General features: G+C 38.1%; 1 protein-coding gene across 1 annotated transcript in view; it reads right to left on the bottom strand.

The window, feature by feature from the left end:
- Positions 1–2,613: 2,613 nt before the first annotated feature.
- LOC117789740 (octopamine receptor beta-2R) overlaps positions 2,614–22,488 on the bottom strand; it is a 44,103-nt gene continuing 24,228 nt past the window's right edge. The window contains exons 2-7 of the mRNA XM_034628856.1: positions 10,431–11,943; positions 6,551–6,649; positions 4,268–4,366; positions 3,795–4,153; positions 3,530–3,707; positions 2,614–3,311 (exon numbers count right to left, since the gene is read on the bottom strand). Of these exons, the coding sequence (XP_034484747.1) occupies positions 2,990–3,311; positions 3,530–3,707; positions 3,795–4,153; positions 4,268–4,366; positions 6,551–6,649; positions 10,431–11,011 (1,638 nt within the window). The 5' untranslated portion in view covers positions 11,012–11,943 and the 3' untranslated portion in view covers positions 2,614–2,989. The remainder of the gene's footprint in view (positions 3,312–3,529; positions 3,708–3,794; positions 4,154–4,267; positions 4,367–6,550; positions 6,650–10,430; positions 11,944–22,488) is intronic.

Here is a 22,488-nt window from a genome sequence, read left to right as displayed (position 1 = left end):
TCGAATCTTTTGCTTATTGGTGACGGCGACAGCGACGCAATAATACGACAAATTACATTGGCAATGTGAAGAGCCAACACGTGAAGAGACAGGAGGAGAGAGAGGTTGGTATCATTGCCATGACGCCAGTTAAATGATCTGCCAAATAAAAATTACTCATACGCCGTGTGCCGACATTGCCTTTGTTACCCGGAGCTGGAGTCGGGCTCGAGTCCTTTTGTAATTTATCAGCAAAGTCGTAGCAGTTATTTAGAAGTTTACAACTGTCGCCGGCAGTAATCAGCTTTACTTTTGTCCCGATAATGTTCTGTTAATGTAATTTGACTTGGCTTGGAGCTGGGGTATTTCGTTAGGGCATTTGAGCTTCTTATTCTGGGGTTTATTTACTTTGAGTTTGTTGTGCCATGAACTTTACCGATTCAAATATTTGGGTCACTTCCTCCTCACCAAGAGAATACAAAGAAGTCCATTCGAATTTTTTATTATTTTCATTTAAATTTTTCCAATTTTATTTAAACATTTCGTTTAAGCTATAATAATATGTCACATACAGCTTAATATTCATTTTTGTTGCCTTCTAAGTGAGGCTAAATTAGCTTTTCGTTTCAGTGGCTTAATCCTAGATTTCTCATCCTGCATAGAAAACTGCATAGCAATACACAAAAATAACGCACAACATTAGCAAAAAAATTAATAAATAACACTCACATTTAATGTATAGTACTTATATTCAATATACTATAAACATCGTTAGACATACGTATAAATTAGTTTAGTATTTTATTTGTTTATAAAAATATAACAAGTTCTTTGGAGTTTGTTGCATTCATTATTCGATCATTATTCTTTCATTTCATTTATTATTAAGGAAAATCATACAACTATTATACATAATGCATTTACATTTTGATGGCTATGAGTACATTTTACATAGTACATAAGGAGCTTTGTCGCTTTATTTAAATTAGCATAGCATTTTTGTGGTTTCTCTTTTACTTCCTGTTCTTTTCAACAACTTGTTGGGGGACTAGAATCAAAGTAAACAACAGAATCCTTGTGGCTTGTGAATAATTTACTATATACTGTATAATTTATATTCGCATTTCATTATATTTTCTAACAATAAGATTTCTTTTTTTTCTTTTGGTTTCAGTTTGTTCAATTTAAAAGTTTGAAAATAATAATAGCAATAATAATGTGGTATAAATACAATAGCGAAATGTTGCTTGGCTTTTCTAGTTTCAACTTGTTTTATTTGTGTTCTTTTATTTATAAATTAAGTAACAAAGGATAGACAATTGTTTTGCAAACAGTTTCGGTTCGAATTGTATATTTTAATGTTTAGGAATTCATGTATTTGTGTCATCCGACACTGTCCAATGTTGAGCTTGGGCCGCAATTGCTGGAATCAAGTTGCTGACTTTGTAAGCAGTGCACAAGCCTTCCTCTTACAGGCTACACAGTCAACTTAATTCCAGGAACTGCAACGCAATTGCCTTGTCTGATATTCAATGCACAAACACACACATGTTAACACACACTAGAATTTCACGTTAAACACTTTGCACAGTAATTAAATTTAATACACACTTGTCCTCAATTAACTAGATAACTAGATATCCATATCAATATTGATATCGATGGACTTGAACTAGATTAACTTTTACTTTTACTCTAAATGTCACTAGATTAGTTTTGATTTTAACTGCCACTTTATAATTTTAAATTTATGATTTCTATTTTTTGTTTAACTATGAAATGTTCTATAATTTATATTCATATATTTTGAGCATTTTTTTATTGCATACGATTGTCGTTCAATTAGCAACATTTGCCGGGTTTCTACTACAATTGTCTAAGTATATATTATTTTTCTTGGGTTTAGTTTCGTCAATTTAATTGCATATTTGTGTGCCATCTATAAATGTATATCTATGATTCGTTTGGTTATATTACGAGTATTGCCAAACGCCTTAGTTGTATTTCGTTCGCATTCTAGTTTGTAGTTTTGTGTTTAGCTTTAGTTAATTGGCACAGCTTAAGTTAAAGTTTAAATTTAAGGTTTAATTTTGGTAATATCGGTTGTTCTGTTGCTTGGTTGTGTCACGTCAAGTTTGCTTAAATACACGCTTAGCTCAATTTTTTGATTGCCATGTGAATGATGCAGCAAACTCTTTAGAGGGTCTCACGAGTTTTGCTGGGTATAGAAATGTTTGTTAACGCTTAATCGTTTTACAACCTGAGCTTATTTTAAATAAGTTGTAGAATTTATACAAAAACATTAACTATATACAAGAGATGTCTATCGGCATTAAAGTCTGAATACAATACTAAAATAAATAATAAATTAAAAAATATTTTTTTCTTTTTAATTGTTTTTTTTCTGTTTGTCACAAGCAGTAAATTAAAGCTCTGTTAAGTGTAAAGAAAAATAATAATTTACACAGAAAAAATAAAGCAGACAACATTTTAACGAGTACGAGTATAAAGTGCACTGTGTACACTGATGGCAAAAAAAAAAAACAAAAATAACACGCTTTGTCGAGTGATTTCATAACGTTGACTTAAATAGTATGTACAATGTGAATGCAAACAGCATATTAATTTAAAAAATTAATGGAAAATTGTAATTGCATTTATTCGTTTGACGCAAGTTTCAGGCATTCTCTGAATTCATTGTCATTGCCATCAGCTGAGTCTCTTACACATGACTGGAGGCCGTGGCTGATGCTGCATTATTATTCTTGTTCCATTTGTTGATATACTCCATGGGTATTTCGATTTGTATCTCCTGCACATCGTCGGCAGATAGGTTTCCCATGTTCGGCTTGGCTGAGGCGCCTATCCTGGCACCGGCACCGGCACCGGACCCGCTTCCGGCTCCAAGTCCGGCTCCAACGCCGGCACCAGCACCGGAGGCACCATAGCCGCCAGCTGCCAATCTCTGCTGCTGCTGAGCAATGGGCGTCAGCAGCGCCTCGTCCCTGTATTATAAGTTCTCCGGCAGCTGCGACTGCCGGCGATGCGATGGAGTTGTCGAGTTGAGATAGCTCTCCGAGTAGACGCTCTTGGCCCGCTGATCGTAGCGCAGACTCGAGCGGCGTATGTCAATGTCGAGAGGCATGTGACGATCCTTCCACCAATTGCAGAACAAGCACAGCAATGTATTGCGGAACGCTTCACGGAAATCGCGATTAAAGTATGCGTAGATCAACGGATTAAGTGTCGAGTTGAAGTAGCCAATCCAGAAGAGTATCGAGACCACAATATCTGGCACCTGACACGGACCGCAGGTCATGGAAAGAGTATACCTGAGTAAAATATAAAAAAAAAAAACAGAATGTGCATAAATTTCAAGTATTTAAAGAGTTCAACAGCCCTTTATGATACATTAAAAACCACGCGAACCCAAAAAGAGTGTCGTGCCATGGCGTATGAGTAATATTTAATTATGCATGCGCGACATTAAATAAATTATACTGAAATCCCATGCCAGCGGGTGACTGAACACAGAACACAGAACACTTACCACAGAAAGAATGGCAGCCAGCAGAGTATAAAGGTGCCCATAATGATGCCCAAAGTACGTGCGGCCTTGTGCTCCCGCTTCATTTTGATTAAATGTTTGTCCTTTGTCGGGGTATGCTCCTGCTCGACCTCATGCATTGTCAACGTTTTCGATGAGCCCGAGCCACTCAGTGCCTCGCCTGACAAAGATGACATAATGTATATGATGTATAAGCACCGACATTAGTCTCACTCGTAATTTGAGAGATTTGCTCAAGCTTTCTTACCTGATGGCTGCATCGAGGGTCGATGCATCAACATGGCATTTCCATGGCGCATCATCAGCTGCTTCTCCTGTCGATTGGCCTCGCGGAAAATGGCCAGATAGGTGAATATCATGATGGTGCAGGGTATCCAGAACGAAATTGAGCTCGATAAGACGGCATAGTACTTGTTCACCTGAAAGTTGCACATGTCCGGATTATTTAGCACGTCCTGTTCATGCTCATCGGTCGTATACCAGCCCATGAATATGGGCAGAAACGAGAGAAAGGCCGGCGGTATCCAGATGTTTACCAGCATTATGCCAACCACACGTTTTGTCATACAAATCGGATACTTAAGTGGCTTTACAATCGCATAATATCTGCAATATGGGAAATAGATCTCAGTTTTATTACAATTTCAAGTGTTTGACATTGGTTGCTGCTGAGGCGAAATGAAATGAAAACGCTGAGAGTCTCATAATCAGAATATTTACCTATCCACAGATATGCAGCATAAATGCAAAATGCTCGCTGTTGAGAAGTACACATCAAAACTGTTCCACATATCGCACAAAAACTGGCTAAAGTTCCAACTGTAAAGAGTAGATAAATATATACTTTAATAAAGATGGCACAGATTCGCAAAAAACAATTGACTACCCTTAAAAGTATGCTAAGCTTTTGCAGAGTCCCTGAGGCAACTGGCTGTGTTATCAGTGTCCCTGATTTATGTGTTTATCGATTTCATCTTACTTAGTTTCGGCTAGCAGGTGACATTGCCCGTGAACTGGCACATTTTCCGCAGCTCAGGGAAAATGAAAAGCTTTAATGCACTGTAAGACACAATATTCGACACTACAGTGTCTGCTGAGTCCGACAGTCGCGTTGTTGCCACAGGCGGTGGCACAAGCACGGCCAAACGAGCGGGTTGCATGAAAAACTCATTAAAACTCGCGTTGTTGTCTCTTCTGGTTGCCCCTCATCCTGACCACCTTCCCCTCGAACATCTCAGCCAAATTGCCGACCAAACCAAACCATCTCGACTGCTCAACCGACCCACGTTTGCCGGCGGGCATGAAAATTTATTATCGGCCACCCAGTTTGGCATCAGTTTCAAAAACTTTTCGACTATTCAGAAACAGTTTGCGGTCGCCTGCAGTAAGAGCCGGGATTTTGTGGCAAGGCGGTTGTAGGCGGTTATTTGGCTTTTATGCTCGCGCTTTTTGTTATTTTGCTGTGCGCTGTCCTCAATTGGCGCTCAAGCTGGCCCATGTAAAAAGGTGGCAGGCTGACGCAGACGTGTCGGCGCCATGGGCCAGTGTCAATTATGCAACTAGCGACTAGCGACTCTCTGAAGGTAAAACTGCTAATGAATGCCAAGTGGGCGGCTTGGGCGTGACAACGAGCGCTCTACGGCCAATGCCAATTTATATGCAACTCTCGTGGCCAAGTGCCACACTGAAGTTGTTCGGCCTGGCTGCAAGTGTGCACATTATGCGCTGCTCTCAGCTCTCAGCGATGCTGCTGCTGTCGATGACATGGCAAACACTTGTCCTAGTCTTAAACCCAAATTCTGGGCTTAAAGCCAAACCTTAAAGCTGCATCCATGCATAATTAACTGAGCCAGCTATCCGCACTTGGCATCACATGCACACATATCGCATTACACTAGCGCTCACACACACACACACAAGCACACACAGACAAACAGACAGACAGCTGTGTGAAGGATGTGACCATGTCACACTCTGACGGTTTTTGTCCCCTAGAATAGCAGTGCATTCTCCATAAGTATGCACACACTTTTCAATTCGAATCCTTACAACAATGCAACAGCTTTTGGCATGTACCTATTCAAGCTGAGTCAATCCGTTTCAAATAAGTTTATAATATTTAATTTGGTACTACTGGTTTTTCAATGTTTAGTTTAAAGTTTCGATAACTATATAACTATATGTGTTAAAATTAATGTCAAATTTGAATATATCTCTTTGATCAAATTCATGGAGACATTTAAAAGCTGACCCTAAAAGTAATTATTATTATAGTACATATCTGAACTGCATAAAAAAAACTAAATAAAAACCAATCATTTGCAGCCTTAGGAAATAACATTTTTTATGTCTAGCTATTAACAACAATTTGTTTATTTTGTTGTATTTTCCGAACGAAATAATTGAAATTTTTAATGAAATTACAATTGAAAGCGTAAATAATATTCGGCGTGTAATATTTTTTTTATTGTTTTATTTTAGCTTCTCTTTTGTAGTTTTTGTTTGCACATTTTAATACTTGAACACAAGCGCACGCACACGAGCTCAGTAAAAGAGCGATATGACTTTGTGCATTTGCATTTGCTACATACATACACATATAAACCCACACACAAATATACATGTATTCACGGGGTATCCGTGCAGCCACACTAACACACTCACACACACACAGCCACATACAGTTGCCCACACATAGAGCAGCATGAATAAACGTTGCTTTCATTTTTCAGGGATTTTTTGGTTTTTTGTGCAGACAAACGCTTCGTAGGCCCCTTAGTCCTTCCCCTCCCCCGCTTTCCCACTTCCTCCCAGTCATCCTCGCCCCTCCGCCTCCTTTGTAGCCTTTTACAGACGACTGGCATTTTGTTTGGTCTTGCGTTCAGTTGCAGTTGTAATTTTTGCAGCAGCTGTGCTTATTTTTGTTATTGTAAGTATGTGTGTGGGTGTGTTTATGTGTAAGTGTGTGTGGGTGTGGGTGTACTGTTTTGTTGTTGTACTTACCGCCCAGTTACTTGCACACTAAAGTTAAATGTCATGGCCATAATAGCGACCATTATATCAGCCATGGCTAAGGAAACTACAAAGTAATTCGTTATAACTCTGCAAAGAGAAAGAGCACAAAATCAGAGAAGAAATGAGATATTACGAATCATGCCAGCAACAACAACAACAATACTAAGGAAAACAATAACAAGAATAACAATAAACAATATGTGAAAAGGGCTACGTAACGAGTCGCCCCTTTAGATGACTAATCAGGATATCACATTCGCATGTGCTTGGGTGTGTGTAAATGAGTGTGTGTTTGTGTGAGCGCTTGCTTTGTGTGCGTTGTTAACGTTGTGCAATGTTTAATATGAGGGCCAGCAAATGATTTGAGTTAGCATTGTGCTGTCAGCATTTGACATTAATTGAAAAGCAAGCAAAGGCTCGGCTCAGCTATGAGTATTCACAAATTGCTGCTGGTGAATAGTGGTGAATGTGGCATGAATAGATATAAGCATTGTCCTCCAGTTTGTATCCCATTGATTATTTTTAAGCTTTCAAGCTATTGTTCTTGAATTTTTTAAATATTTATAAATAGATATAATTATCCTGCAGTTTGAATCCCATTGATTATATTTAAATTTTCTAGCTCTTTTTCTTGCATTTTTTAAATATTTATAAATAGATATAAGCATTGTTCTTATCCTTTTAAATCCCATTAATTATTTCTAAGTATTCTAGCTCTTTTTCTAGCATTTTTCAAATATTTATGAATATATAAAAGTATTATCCATCAGTTTAAGTTTCATTGATTATTTTTAAGTTTTTTAGCTATTTTTTTTAATTTTGTTAGTATTTGAAAGTAGATATAAGTATTATCCAGCAGTTTGAATCCCATTGATTATTTTTAAGCTTTCAAGCTATTGTTCTTGAATTTTTTAAATATTTATAATTAGATATAAGCATTATCCTGCAGTTTGAATTCCATTGATAACTTTTTCAAATATTTATGAATATATATAATGATAAGTATTATTCATCAGTTTGAATCCTATTGAATATGTTTAAGTTTTCTAGCTCTTTTTCTTGCATTTTAAGGCATATCTTAATGGACATTTGAGTTCGTTTAGCTGTTGTACGTGTTGGCCTCCTGGGATTAGGCCCTAAATCTTAAATAACATTCAACGTTTCAGCCGTTAATTGCAACAAATCGCCGCCATTTTGTAAATGTGCTGCCATTACTTAGTTGGTTCTCTCTTTCTATGTCTCACTTCTTCTCCCGTTTTCCATTTAATTTTTGCAAATAGAAGGAAAGACTAGAAAGAAAAATCGTACTGCACATTTAAACACTTTGAGCTGAAGGCGGAAACAGTTGCCGAGCATCCTTCAAGTGAAGGCGGCGCCGCTGCCGCTGCCGCTGTCGCTGCCGACGCTACCGTCGACGACGCGTCGTTAATGAGCAGCCTCCATGTAATGGCAAATGAATGCTACATATTTCAGTTGCCACACACACATACATCACTCTCTCTCTCTCTCTCTGTTTGCGGTTCATCTTCAGCAAACTGAAGAAATAAGAGAAATATACGAAAATAATTTCAAACACGGCGGCACACAAACGTTTTTATGGCGCGACATATAGAAAATTTAAAATTTATGCTGTCATAAAAACCATAAGCCGCCTTAATTGCCAAAGTTGTTGCCGCGCGGTTTCTGTTGCCATTTCTGTAGTGTCACTTGCCATTTTCTGTTGTTTTTTTTATTCAGTTTTATCTTGTTTTTTATGTCATCGAGTGCACGAGTATTATGTTTTTGTTCAATATCTCTCGTTGAGCTTGAGTATTACTTCTATTTTGTTTCTACGTTTCACTTTTTATTGCTTTGTTTTAGTTGATGCCGCATTAATTTGCAGACTCAGAATAAAAGATAGATTTGTGGTATTTAAGTACGAGTATTCATTCCAAAAAGCGTCAGCTGGCGATTTATAAATCTCCCAAGTTGTTATTTTCTCGATTTCAATCTTGAAAATCTTTTGCGCCTGACTGGCATTAATTTGGGTCAGAAAATTAGATTTATATCTGTATTTGGCCAAGAACGAGACCTTGGGAATAAGGTAAAAGATTGCAGGCAGTGCCTAGCTACAACATCATCATCATTATTATAATTTAGATAATGAGCATTTGTAGCGTTATTAGTTAGGCACGGGAGCTGCCGACACGCAAGTCACTTAAAAAATAAAATGTTGCTCATTAGAAGCAGCAAAAAGAGAAATTAAGAGACGTTCAACCTTAATTATACCTACCCCCTCCGCTGTGCCTCTTTTGCCTCTTGTGCCCCTTTGCATTTCTCTTTATTTCTTTTGCTATCTAAGAAAGTTTGTTTGCCTTATTTTTACTTGCCTTTTTCACTTGCTCCTTTTGAGCGAAGAACATTTAAAGTTTTCATTACTGCGGAAAAATTTGCATTACTTAAGCGCTTATAAAATATTCAACGTGGGCGTGGCAGCAACACAATTTTTGATTGCACGCCCCTAAAATGGCGATGCGACGAAGTTAAGTTTGATTATGTGAACCCGTCGGAGTTTTATGATGCGCTAAATTGATTTGCCAGCCAGTTATTAAGGCATAACTAAAAATATTAACAAACCGAGCCAAGCTGACGGTCCCATCATTTATCACTACAAACTTATTTTATGGTAATGCCCGTGTCTATCTCTCTCTCTCTCTCTCTCTCTCTTGCTCTCTCACTTTTCTCACTCTCTACATAAATGTCGAGCAAAGGACGCCAAATCCGTGCCGGCGGTTGACAGCACATCTAACGAGGTCGTCTCGCTGAGATGCTGACAAGTGTCTCTTCCAACTCATATACGAGTGTATATATGTGTGTGTGTGTACGAATGAGTGGCTATATTTATATTTTAGTTGCAAATGGATAAAACTATGGTTTATTGGTTCGCTATTTTGAATGATGATCAAGCAATCAATTCACAATTGCAGTACTCTGAATTGTCGAAAGATAAACAAATCAAATGCATCGACGATGATGGCATATATACATTTGCATTGATGGACAGAGCGCTAATCAAATCAGCAATAAAACGCATTTAATTGATTTTTGATTCAGAGAAATAATAGATATACAAAACTCAAAAGTACTCGTGGTTGGACTCATTTCAATTTCTTGCCGAGAGAACGGGCAATTAACAATCTCTTAGCATGCAAATTAGATTCGTTTTTCATTTGCGCATTTAAAATACAGCCATAAAAGTTAATTTGTCATCAAATTAATGAATTCCGCCAAGAAAACAATGCTGTCCAAAACGAAATTTAAACAAAAATGCAAATATTACCCGAAGGACGATTCATTGAAAGGACGAAAGTAGACGCTCAATTATGAGCTAAATAAATAAGGACAAAGCAGCTATATAAAATGTACAGCAAGCGACAAATGCAAAGCGAGCGCGAAAATAAAATACGGACTGGCACACGAATACGTGAATACGAGTCCGGACACAAAATACGTTTACGGCGGAAGGAACGTGCATGAATTTTATGCAAAGTTGACAAAAATTGAGCATAGGATAGCGAAAGCGAAATACGAGTAATTAGAAAGTGTTAAGGCAGAGCGACAGGTGCACGTGGTGGCAAGTTGGAAAGTAGGTGGAGTCATGTGCAAATTGGCAATCAAGACAGTCCCAGGACGATCACGAGGACTTGAAGAATTTTATGCAATTACAACAAAAAAGGGGAAAAACGAAAAAACAGAATCGCAGAGCGAAAGCATCGCTAATTGCTTTTCACAGATAATTAGAATGTAAGCGTTGTCCCTGGCAATTATTGAAGTCGCAGTTGTATTTGGAGTTGGAGCTGGAGTTGAGGCACATATTACGTATACGTACCTTAATTTTCTAACACGCATCACAGAAATAATAACAAGCAGATTGCCACAAATGGCCGCAATCATGATGAACAGCATGACGAATGCCTTTAGCACCCACAGGACATCATCGAACCAATCCTCAACGACTTTTGCATCCAGCTGTGCTCGACTATTATTGCTGCTCAGCAGCGTCGCATTTAGTTCGTGTGTGGCGGGCATGGGCGTGGGCGTGGCAGTGCCGTGCAGCGGCTGTGCAACACTCGATGTGGCATTCAGCGCATTCGCTGTATGCAACATGGCCGCTGTGGCAAGTGTTGCTGCCGTGCCGATTAGCGTCAGATTGAGATTGCTGGAATTGCTTGTCGTTGCAGTAATTGTACGTCTTCCCGTTGTTCCAGCTCTTGATTGTGACTCTGTGCCAGATGCTGATCCTGATCCTGATTCTGTTGGTGACTCTAATCCTGTTTCCGACTCTGTCCATGGGGTGCAGCGGCGGCAAAGTCTTTTGCGTATCCTTGTGGCACTGGTTCTGTGCCGCATTGTTGTCGTTGCCGCTGCGGTTGGCAACGCGGGCAGCCGACTGAGCTCCACACACTGCATGCTTGCCACTTGAGTCGACTTTCACTTGTTCACGGACACTAGAACTTGCAACACTCGCTTTTCTTAACTTTTTTGCCCGCACTTTTAGTGGCTGTTTTTTGTTTTTCTTTTTTGTTTATTTTTGGCTTTGCCTAACTGCTTGAACTCGACAGGGTCTTGGCCACAGTCTCGTTAATGGTCTCGGCCTTGGCTTCTCTTGATCTGGCGTTAATTTGCTCTACAGTCACCGACGACGAGGAGCAGCGCCATTAGGGATTCGCGACACGCGTGGCGCTTGCGACGTTGAAACCAAAACTGAAACGGCCACCGCAACGGAAATTGATTCGCCAATGTTGCCGCGCGCCGTGCGACGGAGACGCAGATGAAGGCAGAGACGATGACAGAGACAGAGACAGAGACAGAGACGTCAACGTCGCTTGTCGCTTTCGCCGCTGTCCTTGCCAGCCACCAACTGACGCCCACTCACTTAACGGCGACGCTGCTGCTGCGGTTGCTTCTGCTGCCTCTTGTTGTTGTTGCTGTTGCTGTTGTTAATAATAATGTTATTATGGAGGCAACGTCGCTGCCGCTGCCGCTGTCGCTGCTCTTTCTGCTGGACTTGTTGTCGTTTTAGCTACGACTACGTATTTCCTATGCGGCTTCTGTTTTTTTTTTTTCTATATTTGTTGTTGTAGTTGTAGTTGTTGTTGTTGCCTTTGGCCGTTGATTGGGTTTTTTACTTGCTTCAAGCGGCTGCGTTTTAATTTTGTTCATTTTTTGCGGCTACTGCGAAGACCGCGTCAACTTCTGCTGCTGTTCAGTATTCTCTTAGTTTTATTTTTACCAGTTCATGTCTTTAACTTATTTTTAGTATAGTTCGTGCAAGTGGTTTTCACATTTATATTCCACTAACTGAAAATATTTCGATGCTTTTGCTGTTTGTGCCATAAAAACTAAATTATTGGAACACAAAAAGAAAAAGAGGGGGAATATATTTATAAAGGCAAAAGCATAGAAAATCATGCGTTCGATTTTCATATGTTTTTCCCATTATATCATAAGTATAACTTTTTTGTTGCTGCTTCTCATTTATATTGATTTTAGTCAATATTTGTTTATTTGCTGACGTTGAAATTTAGCTGCGATTCTTGTGGTTGTTGTTATTGCTATCTTTAAGTAGTTGTTGTTTTTCGTTGTTTGTGGAGCAGCGCTTAGATTTATAGGGTGCCTAATAATATTAGTTCTGCAACTCTTTTGATATTAACTCTAAACATAAGCACAATATTATAATCAATTTAAAATATTACTAATTTCAGATACTAATTTGTCGCCCTTCTATGTGTTTGCCTAAATACAGGGTGCTTAGGTTCAAGCGAACTCAAAAATCTGCAATAGAAGTCTATTTCTTATTTTTGTTTATGATTCGTAACAGTTTTTCATCTTGTAGTAAATCAATTGATATTAGCTTTCTAGGAACCACCCTATATGGAGCCCTTATATGTGTTTGACTTAATACAGGGTGCTTAGACTCAAGCAAAAGTAACAATCTGCTATAAAAGTCTGTTCCTTTATTTTCCTTTATGAATCGAGAAGTTTCTCTTCGGTAAATCTATTGATATTAGCTCTTAAGGACCCACCCTTTATATAGCTAATGATTTATGTGTCGACAGCTGTGCTAAAGAATGTCATTCTCTTGATATTGCTCGCTTCGAAAATCTTCTAGCTTAGATATGTACATACATACATATGTCTGCGTGTATTCCCATTATCCCAGCCCCTTCCCGCGCCCAATCTCTCTTCCTTGCCCTTCACTTTGACCGACCGAGCAACTAAGTTGCGGAAAAAACGTCCTAATGCCATTATTATTATTTGTATATGCATAAGTTTATTTTTGCTTTTATTTTCTCACTGCTGCCACTCTGCCTTTATCTTTCTATTGTATTGTATATAGTCTCTTTTTCTATTTAGATATATTTGTATATACATATGTGTATATATTTTGTATATATTCCTTTTTTTGTGAATTAATTTCCTGATGATGTTTTATTTTCATGTTCGCACACGCTTTTTTGATGTCGTTGTTGTTGTTGTTCTTTAGTCACTGTTCGCGTTGATCTTGTTGTTGCTGTTGTCGCAGATACAACAAATTGGCCACTCGCATTTTGGCGGCCACGAGCTTTAAATTAGACGACACCCAGTTGCGTAGGGGTTTTTCATTTTTGGATTTACTCAGATGACACATTTTAAGCAATATCTTTTAAGTATTTTGTGTTTTTTAATTTTTTGTATTTCACTTTTTGTGCTTGGGTTTTATGTTTGTTAATTAAGGCAACTGTCAGCAAGGGAAGTTCCTTTCTTGATATAAGGCAAACCATATGGACACGTGGCTTTAATCTCTGTATTTGTTGTTGTTTATGCCACGCCCTGGCGCTTGTCCAAATTGAGCAACTGCAAGGAAATGGAAATAGAAAATCAAATAAATATAATTATAAATAATATTGAGTATACGTATAAATATATATTGAATGCGCATAAATATGCAAAAACAGAACCAGAATTCGCCATGAGAAATTAAAATAAATGTGATAATATTTTTGTTTAAAAATATAAATATCTCTCATTTTTGTCGCCGCTCATCAAAGCGCGCTGCCGCTGCGCTGCCCAAGGCAGGGCAGAGGCCGAGGCAGAGGTGCTGGCGTCACCGAAGCGTCGCTGCTGTCGCCTCCCGCTTTTAATATATTTTTATTAATTTTCAAATTTATAATTTTGTACCCAGCGACCGACGCCTTTTTTCTTATATCATTGTGTGTATGATTAATTTTTGAGGCAAAACTAATATCCATTAAATTAAGCGACAAATGAAATTTAAAAAAACCCAGAAAATTTATGTATAACTTAACGCCTTAAAATAATTCTGAGAAACACTTTTCATAGTTGTCTATCTTTTGCAATTGATGTAATGCAGTTTTTATTAGCGGAAATCCATGGGAGAAGGCCAAGACTGACAGCTGACGACAGCAAAAAGCGGAAGACTTAAACATGGAACAAGCTCAAAATTTGGCTGTGCCAGCTGCCAATAGTTTCGTCATTTGGATTTCGATATGAATTTGTATCTGTGTCTGTGCAATTTTGAATCTTTTGCTTCCATCGCTCAGTCAACGCCTTAAATACACACAACGCACAAGAGACACAGAATCCAATGTTAATGTCATGAAATTATTATTATTATTCTTTTTGGATCTTTTAAATTTAATTTCGCTATGTGGCTGCTGCTGTTTTATTTTTGTTGTTGCTGCAGTTGTTGACGGGGCCAACGCTTTTGCTCTTGGCATTGTGTGTCCTCGTCGGTTGTTGTACTCGCATTTAGTTTGTTGCTCTGGCTGTCATTGTTGTTATTGTAGTAGTTGGTCGTGCTGTTTAAAACTGTTGCCAAATTATGGCCCACATGCCAAATATGCTAACAGAAAAACAACAATAGCAATGGCATCAAAACTTATGGCCCGGACAACGCACCAGCAACAAAAGCGGGGCAAAAACTGTGAGCCAACAGCTGCGCTTGGCTAAGTTACGAGATACACATTGCAGCCCCAACAGCTTCAACAGCATCAGACGCTGCTAATTATGCTTAACATACTTTCCGACGCTCTAAGCCACATGGGGTCTTTACTCAGACACGCCTCCCCGCCCACGCCCACGCCCACTAGCAATATGCTTTGTGCATGCCCTATCTTGTTTAAACTTTTAATTAATTAACTTGCATCTATTTTTATGTAATAAACAAAACTTTTTATTTGCCACACATCATCTCAGTGGAACTCAAAACCTCATTTTGTTGCAAGTTTGTATGTGTATGTTGTATTTGTGCCTCTTATGTTGCACCTAAGAACTTAGCTTTTATTTAACTTGAAAATTTTTTCTCTTACGATGAAAATTACTTAGATAGAATTAAGACAATTAGCTTAAAATTCGCTTTATTAATTAAATGGATAATATAAATAGATCTTAAATTGTTAAACTTTTTTTTTTGAATTTTCGATTTAAGTCGAGTGTGTTTAGATTTATTTTCGATAAACAATTGCTTACGTCACTGGTCACTTAGCCGAACCTCAGAAATTGCCAATTCATGCCAGAACTCAAATTGATTCATCAGGAAAATAAATATAAAAATCATATTTAATTATAAAGTTTTGCAAATTCATTTGTGTTGACAAGGTGCTTGACTGGCATAATAAGCAGTTAAAAGCTATGAAATGGCAAAAAAAAAACCAAAAAAACTAAGTAAAATTATTGAAGGAGGGCGTACCTTACCGTTAGATACCCTGTACCTCATATAAATGGAGTAACTAAATTGTTACTACTATTCTTTCTAATAGTATCAATAATAATGATTATTTTGGCACAATCTGATGACTTACTAAACGTTATGTGGACTGAGTGAGCACTTGATTAACTTATTTATAGGGTATTGAGAGAACAATTAAAGAAGCACAAATGAACAAATATTTATGTGTCAGAAAAAGTTGCATGCTGGGTTTTTTTTTAACACATATATTGTGGTGCGATTAATGTCAATTTATTTTCATATGTGCCAAATGATGAGATGGGCATAAAACATCACCATCATTGTGAGTGCAGTGAAGGGGAATGGGAATGGAACATCATCATCATCATCATCATCATCATCATCATCATGAATGAATGCAGTGACACACTTGAACTTTAAATGGATTCCCATTCCAATTTGCGCACGCTGCGTGAAAATAAATCACACTGACTAAAGGCGCTTACAAAATGTTCCATGTCACTTTTCGTACATGGCCTATACACTCACACACACATGCATAAACATTACATGCACTTATATAAATACATATATGTATATATTATTATGTACAGATAGAGCTGTATTTAATTTTCGTTTTCCCGATTGCACACACACAAAAGGCAGCCCATGGTAGTGAGCTTTTCAATTTCCACTACATAGATAAACATGCCACGCTGCCAACTGTAAGCGATTAGGGCATGGGGCAGCAGCCAGGGGCAGAGAGCAGGGCTGGAAATAGAATAGAAAGTGGAGGCGTTGAGATTCTATTGGCCGTAAAGTAGGCAGACATAAAATCGGAGTGGCACAGCACAAGTAAAAGCAATTGAAAAAGACAAAAGAGAGAGAGAGAAAGTGACCAAAATAGGAAGAAATTTAGTAAGAGAAAAAGCTTCAGTTTAAAAGCTATTGTTGCGTTGTTTACAAAATCCCCACAATATAAACCAAAACTTGGCTAAATAGCTGATAAAAAATACGCGACGATTGATACCATTGTGGGGTGCAATGTGAAGGATAAGCCACACAAAACAAATGTCAAAGTCAACACCCAAACCAATACAAAAACCCACACACAACACTCACAAAAAATGAGAGAGAAAGAGAGATAGATAGGCAGACACTTAAGCTGCAGCCTCGCCAGCTCAACAAAATTCGAATAAATTGCTATAAAGAAGGGAGAGTAGACTAAGAGTGTGTGTGTGAGTGTTTGTTTGTGTGTGTGCCCTCCGAGAGAGCAAGGGGGTACAGATCGATTGCGTTGATATATCACAGACGGGCCGCTTAAGCCAAGCAAAAGGCGGGTATAATAACTATTAAGAATACTTTTTAAAATATCTTAAAGCTGCACATAAATAAATAAATAAATAATATGTACTTTAACCACACTTTTAAATATTCACACCTTGCGTATACTTAATCTGGTATCATTAAAGATGCGATTAAAACCCTTTTCAAATAATTTATATTTACATTAATATTTTTATATCTAGTCATACTCAGCTTAACAAATTCAGTTTATCTTATTCTCATCAGTAATTTATTATAAAAAAATTAAAGTACTAAGCTTTAAATCAAATATATAAATTATTTTATTTTTAGAATTTAATAGGATTTATTAAGTCTGATTTAAGTTTGATATGAATAGACTGTCGAGTATTCACAAGAGTAAAAAAACTGTGCCTATGCTTGAGGATTTTCTTTGGCTTCTCTCAATGTTCTTGTTGCTATTGTCATTGTCAATGGCGTTGGCGTTGGCGTTGTCTAGCCTTGACTGTTGTGTTGCTGAGCGACTGCTCAAGATTGTAATGAACGTCAAGTAGCGCAACGATTAATGAAAATTGCTTAATAAGCATTATTATCTTACAGGCATTAAATTATTTAGAGAAACCCAAAGAGCACAAGCTTAGCGACAGTATTGTATTTGTTTTTCCTGGTGGTGCTGCTGTTGTTGTTGCTCTTGTTGTAGTTGGTGTTGCTGCCAAGCCCAACAATGTCGCCAATTGTTGGCATTGTTCTCCTGCGAACTAAGACAGACAAAAGAGTTGCCTCGTCCCATGCGTTGAACACACACATTTAGCTGAAGCTGCTAATTGATTAGAGCTTCAGGGACTGGAGGAGTCCTGAGGGAGAGCTCCGTGTGCTCCTTCATTCAGACTCAGGGCTCCGTCTGGCAATCACTGAAGTAAAATGAAATCGCAAACAGCAGAGACAGCAGCGACAACAGAGTATCCTAGTTAGCTCTAGTCTTATTCAGCCCTCGCTCTTCTCCACTGGCTGGTTGGATGGCTGTCCGGCAGTCAAACCGACATCTGTTTCCAGGAAGGAGCTTTTTCACTTGGCCCGCATCCGTTTGTCATTTCAGCATTTGCTGTTTCTGACAGCAAACTGCCAGAAGTTTAGCGAGCTCACATTGCTGATTGACGAACACACGGTTGACTAGGCTATAGAAAAGGGCAGAAAGGAGTCGTCCTTCTCCTTCAGATGATTTAATGTGTTTGCTAAAGCACTTGAAGCTCTCTCCTTATCATTTCTATGCCATGGGTCAAAGCTTAATGAGTGCTTGTCTCCCATTGACAGCTCAGCTAAGTGGCTTTGTGTTGCCTTTGCCTTTGCCACTGCGATTGCCATTGCCATTGCCTTTAATTCATTTGTTGCCTTTCAAAAAGAGCACGAAATTGATTTTCTGTGCCTGTCTATGCAATTTCCTGTCAATAGTCATTTAAGAGATTCAAAATCTCGCTATTTTCCAATCTATCACCCTGAGTCAGCACTTCCAGGAAACTAGTCTATAAAATGATGAACAATTTCAAAAACTTGACAAGTTCCAGCTGCTATTAAATGTTTTAGAAGCAAGGAAACAAAAGACTCATCTTATATATATCTCAAACAACTACCAACTATTTTAAAAGGATTTTATCTTATAGCTGACATTTATATGCGTGATGAGTATCAGTTACTCAAGACTTGCCTGAAGGCAGCATGAAAGATCTTTGTCCTGGCGAACTGAAGCTGAATCCATTGAAGATTACAAGGCGTTCAACTAAATGGCAATTGTTCAACAAAGTGCTGGCCAATCGTTTCCAGTCATAAACTCACTTGAAGAGCCATTAATCTGGCCAGTCTCAACGTCAAAGGAGCAGAACCATTAGCAGTGTCAGGTGCCCAGGTGACCAGGTGCCCAGGTAAAGACCAAAAGCTTCTGTTTGCCTGCAGATATCAGAAAATTGATGATACTACCTCTCTCTCTCTCTCTCTATCTTTATCTCTTTCGAGAAAAACATTTATGCAAAAACAAATTAATAAACTGCGGGAATGCATTTTATATTTTACGTATGCACGAACAGTCGCCAGTAAAGAGTGAGTTGCACCTGCTGTGCTGCTTAATGGCACCTGCAATCGACAGAGGCAGGAACAGAGACAGAGACAGAGACAGAGACGTCCTGGCTTGTGTGCACGTAGCTGCATACATGAATGTGCTGGCATTTCTTGAAGGGATTTGCTGCTACGACTCATGCATATTCATGTTGCAATGCATCCTTCTCTTTCTGTGTGTGTGTGGTGGTCTATGTGTGCAGAACATCCGCTTCCGGCAAGCACTGACTAGCACCACCCGCTGCAGGCACTTGTACAATGTCAGAGCTTTATAAATTTCGCATGGCCCGTTTGAATTGTGCGCCATTTTACGAAAATTGAAACAATTTCAATTCGATTTTTGGCCTTGCCGTCCAAGTTTGAAAGCAGACACATGTAACAAGGTATTCGCAAAGAGCCGAAAAGTGAAAATGCATGTGACAAGTGCAACATGACAGCCAGTAGACAGTCCCTTTACACTCCCCTTTCACATTCCCCCCTGCCTGTCAATTTTGCGCAGTCTGCTGTCGGGCGTTGAGAGTTGAGGCCTTCAGTCGACTTTCGGTCTTGTAAGTGAAATTAAAACGCAAATATGAAACATCGTTGAGCTGCTTGAAATTCTTGTGCCTTGACATCAGGATGTAAGTAAATGTCGATGTGATGCCATCAAATTATGAGCCATACCAAAAGAAGGTTACCGAATAATGCTCCACAAAATGTTCATCAACGTTTGGCATTTTTGAGATCTGGCCAAGGAGTTGGGCCTGTCTAACTACAGTACACACGAAAGTTGACCTCCGCCCCAAAGTATGCTAGGCATTTCTGCCAATGTGGCTTTAACAAGAACAAAAACAACACCAACAACTGTAATCGTTGTAGATGCTGCTATAAAACGAGCCTACGACAAAACTAAAGTTGAGTAAATCTCGAGACGCTCATAATCGGCTTGCGTAGCGCAATAAAATAAAAAAAGATATATAAAATAAATTTGTCATCGTAGATATATACATAAGTATGTATATAAGAGTATGTATATTAGGAGCAATGAATTTTTGTTTTAGACTTTATAATTTACGGCGCGTATTTCGCCAAAGCTGCTAAGCAACAACACCAACGACACAACGAAGGCCACACACAAATTTCCACGCCGGCTTTTCACATTCCACGCGTGGCTGCCGCTTCGCTCAGTGTTTGATTATTAAAATTTGTGTGCGCTGGCATTTTCATTGCGCTCATCGGGTCGTATTTTAACCAGTGATGCCAACTACTTTTCGAAAAATGGGACAAAACGATAAAAAAAATTCAGGGAAAAAAGGCAGAAAAAAAAAAATAGGACAGAAAATAGGACAATTTTTATTTTAATTTAATTTAACATTTTGAAGGCATTCTCAACTATTTTCTACTTTTAAATCACATGCCGCCATGGTTCCAATTTGTATAATATACACATTTATCTTATGGTTGAAATAGCATTTAACGTTTCTATTTCAAGACGGTTTCTTAATTTTGTTTTTACTAAATTAACTTGGATGAACACTCTCTACTTCTGCATTCGACAAAGGCTTTACTAAAACGGTCAGAGCAAAAGTGACTAGTTCCAAAAAAAGTGTTATTTGCTTGCCTAACCTTGATATATTTTTGCTGTGCTCTAAAACTTTCGCGTTATTTTCAACATTCTCCAATTTTATTAAGTGAATATTGGCGTATAGAGAAACTATTTTTGTTTTAATGTCATTTTCGATCTGAAAATTTCCAAAATTGGAAGAATAGAATCTTTTTTAGATCGAAAAACACGATCAACCGAAAACGAATCCACTTTTCTTAAAATATCATAGCTGTCCGGCAATCTAAATTAAATCTAAAAAGGACAGATTTTGGGATAGAGGATGTTTGAGATTTTCCCGGCTGAAGCAGTAAAAAATAGGGCAAATCAATCAGAAAAAAAGCCAAATTGGCATCACTGATTTCAACACACTCTCCGTTGCTTTATATACACACGCACACACGCACATACATATATATATATACGATTTTTTATTTCGTTGTCCAATTTTTTCGCATAAAAAGTGCCATGCAAATAGCTAAACTCTCCCTCTCCCTCTGCCCCTCACAGTCTTTCTGCCTGCCTGCCTTCTCCTGGACAAGCACAAATGGATTGGGTAAGCTGCTGCAGCTTTTGAAGCGAGTTTCGGTTTTATATTCAACCAAAAGGGACATAAATACAATTTTCTCTCTCTCTTTTCAATAGCAGTGACATAGCGGCAGGTGCCCATTTATTCACGAGTTGTTCATATACACTCGAATTACATGTTTTCATTCATGCATTCGACTGTCATTTGTTTGTGTCGTTGTCATCGAATACAGATAACAAATTTTGAGCATTTTTTAATTATTCTGTATAACATTTTCATTATTAACTTATATCTACATGTAGCTATTTCAGTCATCACTCAGCAAATTCGGCAAAGATCTATTCTTTTTAAATATTCTTGCAACTTTCGAGCTTAATTCTATTGTAGTTCTTCACGTATTCTACCAGTATCAGCGGCAAAATGTAATTCATGACTATAAAATGAAATTTCAATAGATATTCATGGAAAAAGTAGTCCCATTGTGAGGTGCTGGTTGAGCTTTCTACAACAATGCCTGGAAAATTTGTTGCGACCACATTTACAGCAATACCAATAAGGCTTGAGACGGTCGGCTAAAGGGGAAGATAAGTTCACGTAACTGTGCATAGTTGAAATCCTTTGTTAATGGATCGAACCTGTTCATAGTACAGTTGAGTGATTGTAATCACAGAAAACTTTTGAATTTTAAGCTGCTTAAAACTGTCGAAACTCAGATGCTCAACTGGGATGCCACATACCTATGCCTAGAAATCCTACACATGTTCGTTACTTATACATTTGATAAAGTTGCTAACGAATTTCATAGAATTTTGTATGGATAGAAAAACACTTTGAGCAGCAGCTGCATGTGGATGAAAATTGAAAATGCCATATCCTATGCATGGTAGGGCTTTAGTTTAGTTTAAAAATACCATTAGAGTACGGTTGCTTTACCAACGCACCATGCAACCTTAACTATAGTTGTATATAGTATTTTAACGAAAGCCGATTAAAATATAGTAAACATCTAGAATCACATGTACTCTCTTATGCCCATATGCATACATAATTTCAATAGGGACTAATGAGACTTGGTGGGAAATTCAATTTAAAAGTTGAGCTGATGAAAGTTGCATGTGTGTTGCCAAATCATGGCTAGTTTATGTATGCAATTAGTTGTATTTATGTACGTCTACTGGTGTGTATTTATGTGCGTGTGCAAATGGTCATTAAATTAAGGACTTAAACTATTATTTAACAGACACGCCACAAAATTAGTTTGAGATGTTTTTGGGTCAAACACGTTGTACACGAGAGTGCAGAGAGGACAATGACGATGGCAAAAAAGGACATTCCAATTACAGTAAAACAACAGACTGACATTAACTGTCACATACACAGACACACACACATACACACACAGAGAGCGATCCAGAGAGAAAACAAAGTCGTAAACGATGTTGGCAGACAAATCATTTTAAAAGTATTTCAACAAAGTGCAATGCGAAGTGAAGCGAGAAAATACTTGGTCAGAACCAAAGCAAAGGAACAAGGATACCAGTTGCACACAGTATGTACTTAAACGTACATTCTCACATAAATAAAGAAATCGGAATTGAAAATTGACAGAGATTCAATGCGAAATAATGAGAGCCCTATTAAAAGTGCAAAGAAAAGTCGGAATACTGAAAGACGGATGCTGAAAGCGAAATAGA

The sequence above is a fragment of the Drosophila innubila genome, assembly GCF_004354385.1.
Source record: "Drosophila innubila isolate TH190305 chromosome 3R unlocalized genomic scaffold, UK_Dinn_1.0 2_E_3R, whole genome shotgun sequence".
NCBI lineage: Eukaryota > Metazoa > Arthropoda > Insecta > Diptera > Drosophilidae > Drosophila > Drosophila innubila.
This window is presented reverse-complemented; position numbering and strand designations above follow the sequence as displayed.